Genomic DNA, 16,976 nt, shown 5'->3' with positions numbered 1-16,976 from the left:
ATTTATATACGAGCGCTCCCTGTGATATTATTGCACGCGATGCTTTACTGGGAGACCCTAACCTCGTCAAACTCGACGAAAACGAGCTAAATGAACTTGAACAGCCTTTGTCGAAAACCGAGTGTTTCAACGTTCTTAAACAGTGTGCTAAAAACAAATGTCCGGGCAGCGACGGTCTCTCAGTTGAGCTCTATTTGCACTTCTGGCATCTACTTGGTGATGAGATGGTCCAAAGCTTTAACTATGCTCATAAAGTAGAACAACTCAACATAACACAAAGACAAGGTATAATAAAGGTCATACCGAAAAAACGCAAGAACAGGTTGTATTTGGAACATTGGAGACCGCTAACGTTACTTAACGTCGATTATAAAATAGCAACCAAATCTATAGCTCATAGAATCGCTAAAGTCCTCCCCAAATTAATAAACGACGACCAAACTGGCTATGTCAAGGGCCGCTATATAGGACAGAACATTAGACTCATTAACGATATGATGAAGATAACTGAGCTAGAAAACATTCCCGGCATGGCGATTTTTGTGGACTTTAAAAAAGCTATTGACACTGTCGACTGGAACTTCCTTTTTAAGACCTTGGAGGCATTAAATTTCGGCCCTCAGTTACTACAGTGGATCCGAACCTTTTACACTGACTGTTCTAGCTGTGTAGTAAATAATGGTTACGCCTCTGTCTTCTTTAAACTACAAAGAGGTGTTCGCCAAGGGTGCCCTCTTTCCGGCTCCCTATTTGTGCTGTGCGCTGAAATTCTTGCTAATGCAATAAGGTCTAATGCAGATATTCAAGGAATCAACATATATGGAAAGGAATTCAAAATTTCACAATACGCAGATGATACCACTGTTTTTGTTTCTGATATAAGATCTGCCCAAAACCTCTTCCATCTGCTCCACGCTTTTCAAAAATGCTCTGGTCTTGAAGTAAACAGAAGCAAGACAGAGGGCTTGTGGCTAGGCGCGAACAAAAACAACCCGGAAGAACCTCTTGATATTGCATGGCCAAAACATCCTGTATTTGCACTTGGTATTCACTTCTCTTATGATGACGAAGCTGCTTTCAAAAAGAACTTTGAACAGAAACTGTCCTCGATGGCTTCCTTGCTAAACTTGTGGTACCCTAGGAACTTAACTTTACATGGTCGAATTGTCATTTTAAAAGCATTAGCCCTCTCCAAACTTATTTATAACACTGCTGTCCTCACTGTCACCCCCACATTTATTCAAAAAGTTAATAAAGCTATTACTCAATTCGTCTGGCAAAAGAAAAAACCAAAAATAAAACAAACTACCCTGATTGGCCCTAAAGAAAAAGGTGGTCTCACATTGCCTGATTTTGACATAATCAACAATGCTCTCAAAGCAACTTGGATCAGAAGACTAGACAGCTGTCATCCCACCGCGAGTTGGACTCACCTTCCTGTTTCCCTGCTAGAGCGAGTTGGTGGTCTCTTTCTCCTTAAATGTAACTTTGAACTTAAACATCTTAACATACACATTCCATTGATCTTTTACGAGAAAGCCTTGTTGGCCTGGGAATCTATAAATTCGTTCACTCCCTCCTCAAAAGAAGAAATACTGAATGAAATCTTATGGAACAACCGCTTTATTAGGATCAACGATTATTCAGTATACTATAAAGCATGGCATGTAGCGGGTGTTGAAAAAATTGGAGATCTCTTCAACGGCAATACCTTTCTATCTCACCAAGACTTCTGCTCTTATTTTGGTCTTAAAACTAATTTTCTTACCTACTACGGTTTATGCAAAGCAATTCTTCATAACTGGATTAAAATAATGAAAGGTAAATTACAACCGCCTTCGAATAAATCCATAAGTATGGATAGAATTCCCGTTGAGAAGCTTTCTTCTAAACTTGCTACCAACTTTTTTGTTGAAAGGAAATTTGTTCCTGCCATCACCAAAAAAAGACTCAGAAAAGCTAGTTTAAATGAACAGCAAATTTCTCAAATTTACAAGATGCCTTTTAGTGCCACGAAAGACATACAACTCTCAATGTTTCAGTTCAAGATCTTACACCACATCTTACCCACCAACGCTACATTATATAAATTCGGAATTAAAGAACATGACCGCTGTCATTTATGCGCTGAAAAGCAAACAATCACACACCTATTTGTGACTTGCCCCAATGCTCAGCTGTTTTGGACACATTTTTCAGTTTGGTGGCGCGAAAAAAACAACATTGAGATCTCGCTTTCTGAAGCACAAACACTTTATGGCATTACAAACACCGTGCCTCAGTGTCTTGGTTTAAACCTCTGCTTGATAATTGCAAAATACTATATTTACACCGCGTCTAAAAATGAGGAAGATTATTTTTTCGATGCTTTTTTGTCTATCCTTAAAAATAAAATACAAATTGAAACTAGCAAAGCTAAGGTGCAAGTCAAGCTGTAAAAATAATTTCTTAATTCTGGCTAATTTCCCTTGTTTTTTTGGCTTTTTTGTTTCGTTTGTTTGTTTGTTATTTATTTATTTATTTATTGTTGTTTTTAGCGTATTTACTCTTCGTTAATAGATAGTAAGTTAGTAATTAGTTGTATTAGAATTTTTTTTTCATTATTTTGTAACAGGCTCCAACTCATCGGCTCCTGTTTTGTAAGCATTATCTTGTAAGTTAATATTATGTAAGTAAGTAGTATTTAACTTAGCAAGTTATATGTAAGTAGGTATTAAAGCTTTATGTAACTAAGTAAGTACTATGTATGTAAGTCAGCATTATGTTTGTAAAAACAATAAAAATAAATTAATAAATTAATAAATTAATAAATAAAAAATAATTTAAAAAAAGCTCTAAAATAAGAAGGTAACTGTTTATCTCTTTCTATCTCTTCACATTCTTCGGGGGTGATGACATAACGTTGAAAAGGTATCTGTTTGCCTTCAATGTGTCTTTCATACAAAACCTTCAACACCTGGTAACTTTCGGGGTGATGCCCGTCCTCTCTTGCGTATACGTACTTGTAATACGCCTGACGCAGCACATCGTCTTTCTGCAGACAAAGTGTAGCATCTGGGTCGTTTCGAGAGCTTTCTGTCATTTTTTGGACATAAAACTTGTACGATTCCCATACTTCGTGCATCCATTCTCTGTATCTAAGCCCATTAAAGATGTTAGGACTTCCTAGACTGTTAAACCCATTATCACAAATTTCAAAGCCTTCGTCATATTTGCGTGTATGGCGCTGGTGTTGGATAAATGCTTTCTGTTTAGCCTATTGGCGATGTTTTTCAAATATCTCCTTTATCTTCCCTTAAGGATGAAATGTTGTGACCCGTGGCTGAGGTGAACACGAGAGCCGCTCCTTGATACCATGCGATATTGGCTTGTTTATCCACATGAAAAATCCACGCTCTTTTTTGTAGCATGTCAGAAACATTCGATCCTGGCTCCAAGGCTGTTTACTTTTTCTCAATGCTAGCTTGTTAGAACAATCACAGACCATCTGAGCTGCATATTTTTTCACATCAGAGTGTGTATGATGAGCGATCCACTCAATGTACTCTTTTCATTCTGAAGCAGGGGCAAACATAAAGAATATTTTCTTGGAACAGTACACATAGCAAAATCCTTGCGCTTTTTCTACCAATTCCGGTCCAAGGTTGAGCGGAAATGAAACGGACAGAACTGACCGGGTAAGGAACTGGCTTTATCTTCTGTCAACAGAGGTGTAGCACTCGATTCGACTTGCATGATTGAAGCAATGTTTCAAAAAATATTGGTGATAGTAAGACTTTTTTCGGAGCAAACTGAACTTTTAAGAATAAAATGTTGAAAGGAAGGCAAACTTTTATTTTGAAGATTCTACAAGAGCCAATCAGGGTTAAAAGAGCTTGGGCAAGCCTATTGTTCCTATTGTATTCTTTCAAGAAACGACCAGCCACTTCATTATATATGGAGGAAGGTACATAATTAGTATGAAGGAACGCATTTTTACCTAGCTAGCTAGACACTGATAGGCACTCAATTAGTATCGAGGAACGTACTTTTCCTCTTGGTTATAACAATGGGTGACGTCATGTACTCGACCCTTATGCATAAAAATAAAGGGAACGCACCAAAGCGGCTTAATTTCCAACATAGTATACTACTGGGAGGCTTATTCGAAAGGGGGCGCTCATTGGAAGGAGGGTGCTAAATCGAATCATTACGGTAATCACGTTAGGGTTAGGGTTAGGGTTAGGATTAGGGCCATCTTGACGGGTAGGTAACCGCGTGAAAATATACAGTGTTGTGTTGTAATTTTTTTTCTTCCTGCCGACTAAAATTTCCGTGAAAAATTGAAGACAAATGTCTGGAAAATCTAAAGCAAGCGACCGGATTAATTTAGGCACAGATGTGGCCCCATTAATTATTAGTACAATCCTTTGCTGTGAAGCTCAAGTTTACAATTCTTTTTTTTTTTTAGAACAGCCGTTTTATGAAAATCATCCGACAATAGATCCCATACAAGACCTTTCACCTCTATAGTGTACGGCAGCACTAAAATTGAATTTTTAATATTTCAAAACAGCCGTGTATTTTTTGCCTCTGCTTTTTTTGTCAGTCCACTTCAAATTAACCTGAATTTCATCCCATTACTTCGAGTCGTTATTGCTGCGGAGCGACCGTAGGGAGCGAGCAGCAACATAATCAGGATTTGAGGGAAATATATAAGGGGCGACGAATTCTCGAATTCATCACTTTTTACCACAATGCATTGCATTTAACCACGCTTTTTACCACAATGCATTGCATTTAACCAGAGTGCATTACGCCACGAACAACTCAAATAAAAACACGGGGAAGTTCGCATCGTTGGCTGCCCAGACTCAGAGTTTCTTTGTAGCAAATTTTCTACTGCACGGTTAGAGGTCTTACCAAATTTACGACACGCAGGAGTCTTTCAGATGAAAACGATGGTTAACTTGGGGATTGCATTTCAATTCAAGAGCCTTTAATTTGACTCGTCCAGGTGTTAAACCTGACGAGAAGATGAGCATTTGCTAGTCGACTCCGCAACACGGGGGATATACAAATTCCAGCTTGCTAGAAGGTGATGTGAAAGTGAGAAAATGTCATGCCATGCTATTCTTAAGAACCTGTATGAGCCGAAAATCGATGTGATTTTGACCATTCGCTTCAAAATAACAGCGGAAATCGAGATAACAAGACATATGTTTTGTGTCCTACGTTGCAGACGAGGACGTGTATCGGCGTTTTGAAAAGCATAATTACGTTCTTTCATTCATTCATTGCCATGGAATATGCGTTTATATTGTGCCTTTACTGCTCATAGCTCGATTAATGCGGCTGGCGATCATCTTGCCGGCGGAAGTTTCATAGAAAAGGCATTAAATCAAAGACTTTTGCCAACATTACGTAATCAGTCTCTGTGGTGTAGTGGTTAGATGTAGTCGCGTCGAGCCGATGGTGCCGGGTTCGAGTCCTACCGGCCTTTTTTTCTTTCTTTCCTTTTTTTTTCCGTTTTTTGTGTTGTTGTTTTCTATAAATCAAGAGACTATAAAGGGGACCTCTTGCTATAAATATATAGCTAAATAACTGTTACTTAATAAAGTACAATAAACAGCAAGAAAACTATCGTGTTTCCAGAGAAAAGATAGTACACCGTATATTAAATATATGGATAAACAATCTGAATTTCTATCATTTCCTACAATTTACTGTGGGAAAACCAGAGTTGATAGCCACTTGATCATTTTCTAAACAACGTTACCACGAGTTCTTTGTATAGACTGATAGTAATTATTCTACTACTTTTCAACATGTAAATAGGACATTCAGTGTCGTTTTCGATTCTTTTAAGTCCCACTGCCTAACTAATGCCAGTATCAACAGAATGTGCCGCAGCATTACTATCTTTTAGATACCCTAGTTTTTCGAAGTAATCGGATGAAATTCAGGTTAGTTCAAATCAATTACAGAATATTCTGTAAATTTCGTGCTTTAGAGTATTCCGTATATTCCGTATTTTAGAATATTCCGGTTATTCCGCCATTCCGTTCCGTCATTCCGTCAGTCCGCTATTCTGCCGAATAGGGTCACCTTCGTGAGATCGTCGAGATCGCGCGCGTCTTACCGTTAATGGCGGCCATCTTGATTTTCAAAATGTACCGAGGGGGCGGGGGTCGGGGATTTAGCTCTAGGGAGAGGGAGGGAAGAAAAATAGATAATAATAATATTTTTCTCACTTCCTCCCAAACCGAGATGGCTGCCCCCAACGCAAAGCGCTCGATCTCGACGATCTTACGGAAAAATAGGGGACTGTGACAGTCCAACATTCTTTAGCAAAATCGAACAAGTGGTCTACAGTGGAACCCCGATATAACGATATGCCAAGGGAGCAGCGGAATTAGATCGTTATATCGAGACTCCCGATATAACGATATTGCCGTAAAATAACCGAAAATATCGTTATATCGGGGTAAAATGAATATGTACTTTTTTTACTACATATTGTTTAATTAAACTTGTAATGAGTATCAAATGACTAACAGATGAAGCTTTTCAAGCACGCAGCAATGTCGTTAAGCAATTTGTAAAGCATTAGACGTTATCAAGGTTACACATAAAAGTCTGTTGTATGAATCGTAAAAGGGAAACAAAACAAAACTTACACATTTGAAGTTGCGACTGTAATCGTCTTTACTTTTCGCTGTTTGCGTGTTCATTGTTTTTCTTTTTTAACAGACACTTGTTCATTAATTAAAGTACTCTTCAAGTTTGGTTTACATCATTTGTTTTATTTGTAATCTTGAAAACGCATCCTCCATCGCTGAAAGAGAGGAAAGAAATTCTCTCTCGTTCGCCCGAATCATCCAACGTAATAATAAAATCTCTAATTGCTTACTTTTTGTAACAAGAAGGAGTCAAAAATACTAAAACTACGTTAAAACTGAAAGAACTATTAAATGACAAGGAGGATAAAGAGGTATCGTAAACTGAAAGCTGTTGACAGAAACGTTACAGATTACTGTACTCGATTACTGTAATGTTATTGTACAATCCCCAAAACTCCTGAAGACCTTAGAATCTGTGATCATTACAACCAAAATTCGGTTGAAAATGAACTGCACATATTATTTCACTGTGATCAATACAATGATTTGAGAAAGACTCTGTTTATTAAAATCAACGACCGAAATACATTATTTACAAATTACAATATCCATGATAAAGTCTGTTTTCTTTTTAACAATACTGATTCACATATCAGCAGGCTAGCTGCTAATTTCACCTTTCAAGCATTTGAAAGACGAAAGAAACATAGTTAATTCTACCGTTCCATCATATCTGCATTTCTTAAACTTAGCTGTTTATTATTGTTATTTTAATCGGTAACACCTGTACAAAATGGTAATACTGAATAAACTTGTTGTTATTGTATTAAATTCAATGTTTTGTTTAAATTGTATCTGTGTACTGATACTGTAATATCGTTATATCGGGGAAGATTTTACGCTCGGTGCGCTAAAAACTCATTGTTATATCGGGAATATCGTTATATCGAAGATCGTTATATCGGGATTCTGTCTCATACACTTTACTGTAACTTTTGCCGGGACATAGCCGCCATAGCATATTTATCGTTATACCGGGGATATCGTTTTATCGAGGATCGTTGTATCGGGGTTCCACTGTATTATCAATGCTGCGTTCTTATTGGTGGAGTTACCACTAGGCTATGTGTTATAGCCCACTACTAGTAGCGAAAAGTACCGGCTTTGAAAACGAAATCAATGGCGGCTAAATCGCGCTTTGTTAGCTAAAGTTGTTTTGTCTCTATATTTTTGACCAACTAGTTGGATTTTACTACCGGTCAGTGTAAAACGCAGACTGCGGACTGCAGACTGCAGACCAGGGATAAAATGCACACTGAGTGTAAAATCGGTGTGCGACAAACGCAGACTGCAGACTTGCAGACCGCAGAACTGCAGACTTGCAGACCTGCAGACTTGCAGACTTGCAGACTTGCAGACCTGCAGACTTGCAGACTTGCAGACTTGCAGACTTGCAGACTTGCAGACACGTTCGGAACTCACAGGGGGGGGGGGGGGGGATAATTACCCTGCAGGGATCTCGCCCAGAGGGAGAAATCCCGAGGAGGCACTCTAGTAACTCGCGCGTATATTAAGGAAAGTACTTACAGTTGAAATATACAGTCAGTATGCCAGAAATATACAGTCAGTATGCTTGAACAGGGGCCGCGAGGAATCGGTAGGTAATGATGACGTGATGAAGACAGAAAGTTCCGAAGGGACCGCTTAGGTAGATTTTGTGACATTTATTGTGCAGTCATACTTCGATCCTCTTTTGCGTTAAGTGTTATCAGTGACATTCTGTGGAGCAGTTGTTTCAGTGAAAGTTATGGACCAAAAGACACTCGTTAAGCGTAGATGAAGTTATAAGGTGCATACAACCGTGTGTATATAAACACTTGGAGAGTTTGCCAGACACGAGTTCACAAATCTTTGACCGGAATAAGACTCGGCCCCAAACAAGCAAGACGAGTGAACAACGGCTAGCTTATCACTAGCAAACGATGGATGATTACAGAAATTCGCCGACAATCAAATTCTGTGCTGACTTATTCCCTGCTCACAGATGTCCTTCCGCTATAAGGCCGCTCGATGATCTCACCCGTCTTCTTCTTCGCTGCTCTCGCTGAAGTTTAGGTCACCATTCTTCCGATGTTAAGTCTTCCACGGCAAGGATTTCCAGTCATCTGTCGAATCGGGTACTGTTGTGCTTGCAGCCCGCTAGCGCTGTTGTTTGCCTCAGACATACTTTACGATTCGCCAACAGTAAACAGAGCAAAGCCCTGTCACAAAAAATGTAGGTCTGCAAATCTTCGAGTCTGCAAGTCTGCTAGTCTGCAAGTCTGCAGATCTGCAGGTCTGCAAGTCTGCAGTCTGCGTTTGTCGCACACCGGTGTAAAATGCAGACTGCAGACTAGGAGTAAAACGCAGGCTGGGGTAAAATGCAGACCGAGCATAAAGTGTAGTCGTGGAAGGGTTTAAGGGCAAAGAAATCCCGCAAATACATGTAAACGAACACTTACTTGATGACATCTGCTTTCACAAATCCATTCCTTTCTTCTCTGGAACGTCGTCGACGACCCGAAAACATAATCGCAATCTTGAACCTTTTTTCCATCCGAGAGACTTCACGCTTCAACTTTTGATGCGAAGTTTTCGATATACGTGACCAGGGACGGTGAACTGGTACAACACCACGATGTTTTACACTTAAATGAAAGCTGCTGACCCAAAATACTGTACAGGAATTATGGCGATAAAAACGGGAGTAAGTCATTCCAACAACAAAGAAAGATGTTCGGCAGGAAATTTGGATGACCTTCTATGAAAGTATTGCAAATCAAGGTACGCAGACTTAAGCTGTTTGGATGTTCATTGAAACTTCTTGCGAATGTGCAATTCACTTCGACTAGGAAGCGAAGTGTGTAACCCGGCTAGCTATTTCACCGATTTGAAGAAGAAGGAGCACAAATGTTTAAAAAAGTCTACAGTCTTTATTCTGCATTTTACCCCAGCCTGCGTTTTACTCTTAGTCTGCAGTCTGCATTTTACACTCAGTCTGCATTTTACCCCTGGTCCGCAGTCTGCAGTCTGCAGTCCGCAGTCTGCGTTTTACACTGACCGTTTTACTACTCGGTGTAAATATATTCGGGACATATTATGGAGTCTTACATAAAGAACTGACCGCGACTACCAGGCTAGGTTACTTTTACAGTTCACCACTCTGTACTTGGACAATGTCAAAGAATCTGTTTGCCAAGGCTGTGGAAGATGCTACACTTGAAATAACGACATCTTACGATGGATCACGGAATTTCGGAGGAAAAGGTAATCATTTTACAAAGTATGCGTTATGGTTTCTTACACTGTACACTCCATCTCGAATTGAATTTGCATATAGTATGTGGTCCACGGTCCGCTACTAAAAATTATTATCGTGAGTATCTTAGCTGAATCGTATCGTAACGAGCTGAAATACCTCCTTAAGATAGCTTTAATGTTCCTCTCGTTAATCGTGAAGTTGCAAGTTCCAACCTTAAGTATTACTGAATGTAATTCGAAAACAGGCGACCGTGCTCCCGGACCTTGGTCCGCGAGTGTGGCCCTTGGTCCGCGAATCAGGTAAGCAGCAGGAAAAAAACGTGAGAATACAGTAGTTTCCACACGAAGACGTATTTTCACAATATGTCACTATTCTTGATGCAATAAAGCTACAGTTTTTTTCGGGAGTTGTTGAGCGCTTACCATTTGTATGGAAAACCTGGAAATTCCAGGGAGAATTCAAATGGAACGGTTCATCCAGGTGGAAAATTTCCGGAAACGACCACAACTTTTCTGTACCATTCGTTTGGATTACCAGTGCCAGGCTTCATGTCGAGAGAAGATGAAAAATTTACCTATATTTTGTAAATAGTACAACTCAATCCCGTTCCTGTTCTCGGTGTCAAAACAAATACCAGTACCATTTGGTGGAAGTTTTTCACTGAAATTTCCATACAAATGGTAAGCACTCATTGTCAGTATAAAATAATCTGCTTTTCTTTCAAAGACTTGAGACAACAGTCTCCAACACAAGCGGTTTTCAACACGGTCCAAAATAATTACTAAAAACTGTGTATGTATTTGAGATATTAAGAAAAGAGAACTTGTTAACATATATAGGGAAGATTTTTAAAACATTATTTGAAAAAAAGGCTACCTCCTTTTATTTTGTGAAGTGTATTAAATTCCACCAAGGTCAAAGGTCGTGGACCAAGGACCACTACGTGAAATTTGGTGATATATTTTAAGAGTCAACAAAACAAAAACTTAAAAATCTGGGGCAATGTGTTTTCACAACAGAAAAAGGTTTATCTGACAAGCTGTTCTGCCAAAAAGCACGTCTTCCCAATGCGTTTTATTATTTTATTCACAAGCTAAGTAAACATGACCGTGTAAATTACGGTGCCACAAAAGGCCAAACTTCAAGAAAGACAAATTAACCTACCTGTCAACAAACTTTAGTTTCACGCTTTCACCCATGGCGGGAAAGCTGAAACTTTGTCGTAAGAAAAAATGCTAATCAATAAATCATCAGACCGTTCATTTTTTCCCATATTGTATTTCTCGACCGAATATTTAATCATGCTTGGAAAAGTCATGGACCAAGGACCTCACGGACCAAGGACCATATACTGTATTCTGCGTTTTCACTGTCATGCTATCAAAAATGAAAATGCTAACAAGTCAATACAGAAAGTCCAGAATCTGGGAAATGAAAGAAGATAAGGCAAGCCAAGAATCAGGTCTCTGGAATAACCCATATGTGAGATGTTCACAAAAACGTTTTACTCAGATTTGTAAGGCTTTGTATGGAGACGCCATGTTGATGTCCATTTGAGGGGCACAAATATGGCCGGCAGAAACCGACAAAAACATCTGATTTGGAGTTTTCCTACTTATGCATGAATTTATCGCTTGAGGAATTCATAAATATGACCTCACACTCCATAACATTCCTTACAGTTTTCCGTGTTCAAATGGACAGTAGTTCATATACAGTTCATTAGCCGTTCAAAGGGCTTGGACTATCTGTTCAAAAAAATTGTCATCCGTTTGAACAACTTAGGATATCTATTCGAAAAAAATTGTTATCCCTTCAAACAGCTCAGGCTATCTGTTTGAAAAAAATTGTTGACCATTCAGATGACTGGAGCTATCTGTTCAATCATAAGTTTTAGCTGAGTTTCCATCCCAAAACAATTTCATTGCCAGCCATTCACGTTATTCTCCAGGGCCCAGTTGTTCGAAGGTCGGTTAGCGCTTAACCTGGAGTTAAATTTAACCCGGGTTTCTTTTTCTTGTGTTCTGAAGCATTTTCTAGGATAATTTTCTCAGTTATTTTTAGAGCTTCCAATCACCATCTTGTAGACAAAAAGAATTAAAACTGAAATGCTTTTTAAGCTTTCAAATCTGAATTAAAATCTCGCACTAACCCTGGGTCATCTTAACCCAGCTTTGAACAACTCAGCCCAGGTATTCTTGAGTGGTCACATTAAGAAGTTTGTTTACAAATGCATCATGAATAGTCACCGATCCTGTTCTGCTCCTTTATAGCCATTATCACTTCCACATTATCATTCAATTATCGGCCATATCACATTTTATTCAATACTTAAGTTTCTTTTTTCAACAAGTTTCTCGAAAATAATGTTTTGACCTTTTACAGAGGTATGCAAATATCAAATGATTTGAGATCAAAGGATATGATACCTGCCAGGAGAATAGACGCTGTCGGCTGATTCCAAGCCTGCTAGCCTTTCCTCGCTAGAAAAATCGTGAAAAAAACTGTGCCCGTTTACTACCATTGTTATGATTTATTGTTTTCCTTTTTTGCCATTTTGGAGTTAAACATTATTTCTATGACACAGGCTTGAAATCAAAAGCTCTTTGCACCTTTGCTTGCTTTGACAAGACTTGACACGGTGCTAGTCTTTGATTAAAAATAGTGCACTGTAAATTCCTTTCAAGGCAACTAGAATCCTTGCTAAGTGATGGGTTCTCTGAATTCTGTGTATGGAGAGCGTTTTCAAAGACATTGTTAGCAAGATACTTGTTATACGTACAAGATTTAATTTTCTGTGACTGAAATTGAAAACTGACGGGAATACATATTTTGTAACGTCACACAACTTGAATAATGGTTCAACATCAAAGTATAAAATCATGCCAAGGAAGTTGAAAATTCAAAGACTGTATCACATTAAATTAAAGGATTGAGAAAAGTGCAATTATTTTCATTCATCATTTTCTTTGGAAATTCAAGCGTCTTCTATGATAATCGCAAAACGAAGAACCCTTTTGGAACCTAAAATTTGTGTAACTAAGGGTTTTTAGGTGCTGTGATACCTCATGAAAGTAGAAACTCAGAAGAATCGATAGTTTCTTATTGTGAATTTTGGTGATGTCATGTGAAAACCCCTAATTAAGAACTTTATATCTTAACTACTTAAGGCTAGTTTTCGCTAGCGATGGAGTCAGAGTCATAAGCAGAGTCATAAGTGCGTCGGAAAAGGGTATCTTTTCATAAAGTGTAATATGATGCAAATGCATTACCTGAGAAGTAGGTTTCAAATCGCACATGTTTTGACACTATGCAAATTTGTGATGTGCTGTCATGCAAAAATTGCTTTTCAACAAATACACTGTTGTCTTATGCACCTGTGAATGGTTTGCATCGGGATAGGAGAGGCGGGCAACCCACGGGAAATTTGACATTTTAAGGTTTTCAAAATGTCTATTTCCACACCCCTGAATCTCCATTTTGAGTCAAATTCCCACCCCTGGGGACCACAGACCTTGCATCCTAATTTCAATGAACTATAGGCACTCACAACACTTTATTGCAGCACTCAGCATCTCCAGAGAGTAGTTACTTGGTGACAAATGAACCCTACCCGGCCCATTCCCTCACTGTGTTCAAAATAGCGATTGTAATGCGGAAATTATGAGCGTAAACAATGTGAGTCAAATTTCCCACCCTGGGCCCATTGTGGATGTCAGATACCATTGTGGATGGAAATAATGTGTATCAAGTAGTGATTGTATAAAAATGCTGTGAAGAACAATCTAAACTATTCGATTCTTGTAGTGTGCGGCAAGGAGTGTGTAGCACGAGACACAATTCTTGTCACACAAGAAAGGCGTCGCAACTGGTAACTTACTTTTGAGCGGTACTGTATATCTGCACTTGAAATATTTCAACCGCTGACACATGTCATAAATTTGTCACTTAAACATGGCATATTTCCAGATAACTTGAAAATTGCCAAAGTTATACCAATCTTTAAACAAGGCTCTCATTCCTCATGCAATAGGCAAATCTTTGCTGAGGTCATTGTTTACATTTTTCCTCATTAGTATACAACATAACTCAAAGAAGCGGTAGCTGTATATACAAACTAAATTCAAAAGTTGAAAGAGCTGATTAACTTAAACAATTTGTGCAATTTTCAGCTTATTAAAAGCAATATTGAAGGAAATATCAGCCATCTAAAACTGCGAAATTGCTGGGTGGCAAAAAAAATAATGAGTAATACATTCTTTGTAAAATTTCGAGTTTTTAAAAGAGAATCTCTCTGAAACCGTTCAGTATATCGGGCTCAAATTTTCAGAGATAGCTGAAATTGTTATGCTCTTTCAATATTCAGGTGTTTTATTTTATTAGCTTCATCAGATAATGATGAGCATATGTCATTGAGGCAGAAAATGTAAACAGAGATTTGCCTTTAACTATTGCCCCATATCAGTTCTTTCACGTTAAGTCAAATTTTTGAGAGATGCATTCTTAACCAATTTATCTCACCTATGGAGATATTTTGGTACCAAAAAGTCTAAAAATTGCCAACCAGTATCTTTAGCAGTCTTACAGCATTAAAATACCTAGGATTAGTTATTGATTGCTTTTTGTCTAGGCATGACCATATTGACCATAATTATCAGTAGTTAAATTAGCAAAAGTGTAAATTATCATTGCGAAACTGAAATGACATGTAACAACCCAATCTTTGATAAGCATCTATTATGCACTTGTTTACCCCTATTTCAACCATGGTTACATTCTGTGGGGTAATAATTAGGAATCGCCATTATCACAGTTGGTAAAGCTACAAAACAAAGTTGTTAGAGTTATTAATAACCATCCACTTCGTGATCATAATTATTACTCCTCATTATGTGAACCTTGGCCTAATTAAGCTTTCTGACATTGTTAAGCTAAATACCTGTGGACTGTTTTATGATCATATTGTAGATAAAAAGCCATCTAATTTCACACTGGCCTTGGTGTCTAAGCAACATAGTTATGACACCAGAAGTGTATCCTTGCAGCACCTAAATCCCAGTACAGGGATAAATATACATGTAAGAAAATTCTGTCCGACAGTTATACAGTAGGATGTTATTATTGGAATAATATACCTTTATCTATTTAAGTGAAAAGACAACTAAAAAATTGTTTAAATGAGCACTATGTTACTATTATCTAATAATCGCCACACCAACCCTCGAAGGTTATACACCTATTTCAATTAAGGTTGCTCCCATGAACCATGTTTCATGGCCTGCAGTGCACTGTGGTAAACCCTTTTGTAGCGGGAAGTTCAGTCTTGTTCACGTTCATTGAAATAATGGAGACCATTTGTGAGAAAGCTTCTTCCTTTAACAACATTAATGGAGTAGGGTTTTACGGCCTGATTAAGCTGCGTTTTTGGATGGGGCAGAATGCTGGTTATTTCGATAAAGCAAGTCAAGGCTATACTTTTTTTATTCAGTTTTAAAAGACTTGCCTTAAAAATACATAAACGCGTAATTTTAAGTTATTTATTGTAGTTCAACATATGCTTTGAATTTGTTTTTTTTTTTGACTCCATCCAAAATTCCCACGTGCACGAGCCAAGAAAACTCGTTGAAAATTTGCAACATTTGCATATTACCACAGAGCAAAACCCAAACTCAAATCGCTGTCCCAAAAAGCCTAGGATTCAGTGTTTTGAAATACATTGTGATAACGTTCTGCTGACATAGAATTGAAGCGTCAGTAGCGTTTGCTTTCTAGGTTTCTAGGCTCCTCGCGGACACATAATTTACTGGACTTGCTCCCATAATGCACCGCGGGCTATGAAACATGGACCATGTATCATTCTTCACCGAAGCAAACTTTATTGAAATAGGTGTATAGTATTTTTTTTGTGTGTACTTTCCTTTTTCCTCTCTCTTATGTATTTCATAGTTTATATACTTCTCTTTTTTTTTCTCTTTTATTCCAAATGAAACTGTAATTATCAAAGGGCATGTAATTAGTTTCACTATTATCTTGCCCTTCTCCATTTATTCTTGTAATCTGACATTTAATTCTTAGGAATAATATCTTCGAATCTGTAATATAATATAAATGGCTTGCTTTTTCTTCCGACTCCACATACGACTCCGTCACTTACGTTCCGCTTATGATCTAGTGAAAACCAGATTGTTGGAGGGGTCGGAAGCAGAAGCAGAAGGATAAACCAATCACAATGCACTTTCCCATGCTTTGTGCTTTCAACTCCGATGACCCAGTTTTCACAGAGTCGTATGCAGAATCAGAAAATTCAGAACGCTTTTTTCACTACAGCGTTAAGTTCTACCCTTCTGATAATGACTCTGACTCCTTTGCTAGTGAAAACCAACCTTTACTGTTATCTAACAAAAACCCTGAATGCATAAAGGCCACAAGAACTTTAAGTATGGTTTAGTTTTATAAACAGATTTTAAAAGAAAATAATAGTTCATTTCAATATATTTGTGTTTTGATCTCATCCTGAGATCTCTTATCTGGTCAAGTACGAAAATTCAATTTTTTGTATTAGCTAGATTGTGAGGGAATGTCACGAGTGTTGTCTTCTGTGCGCGCTATGGTGTGTGCAATTATTTTTCAGTGAAAATGTAGTATTCTTCCTCAATACAACTTGTAAAAACATTTTTACATGTACCTTATCTTCAACTTTTTAAAACTCTCTCTCAGTACCAATAAACTCTTTTGAAAAGGGTAAAAAAAACATCGCGTTGAAGTTGACGCGCACTACTTTGAGGTTTTAGCGCACGCCATGAGGATTAAATTTAAACTGTCATGTTAAATTTGATGTGACAAACAACAACAACAAATTAGCTGATTCATACTTAAGATGTGCGTATAACCACGTTTTGTTAGACAAAATCTTCACGGCTCAATCAAATTCTTTGTTTAGCACGTCGAAATTTGAGGGTTTGTTTCGAGCATGCGCTCTTTCATTGCCAGTCATATTCCTGACAGGCAATGACGTGTACAAATCGGACTTGACCATATCCGGCTTTGGCTTCCTCAACAAGAGATCTGGGTAC

At 38.1% G+C, this 16,976-nt stretch overlaps 1 protein-coding gene across 4 annotated transcripts in view; it reads left to right on the top strand.

The window, feature by feature from the left end:
* Positions 1–9,759: 9,759 nt before the first annotated feature.
* Positions 9,760–16,976, top strand: part of LOC140942692 (nuclear RNA export factor 1-like) — a 73,166-nt gene continuing 65,949 nt past the window's right edge. For 2 of the 4 annotated variants that reach the window (XM_073391658.1, XM_073391656.1), the window contains exon 1: positions 9,777–9,908. In XM_073391658.1, coding sequence (XP_073247759.1) covers positions 9,818–9,908 — 91 coding nt within the window. In that variant the 5' untranslated portion in view covers positions 9,777–9,817. Of the gene's footprint in view, positions 9,909–16,976 lie in introns of all 4 variants that reach the window. The other 2 variants (XM_073391657.1, XM_073391654.1) reach the window with 2 other exon arrangements.

The sequence above is a fragment of the Porites lutea genome, chromosome 7 (genome assembly GCF_958299795.1).
Source record: "Porites lutea chromosome 7, jaPorLute2.1, whole genome shotgun sequence".
Classification (NCBI taxonomy): domain Eukaryota; kingdom Metazoa; phylum Cnidaria; class Anthozoa; order Scleractinia; family Poritidae; genus Porites; species Porites lutea.
The sequence above is the reverse complement of the archived record's forward strand: the minus strand, read 5'-3'. Positions and strand labels throughout refer to the sequence as shown.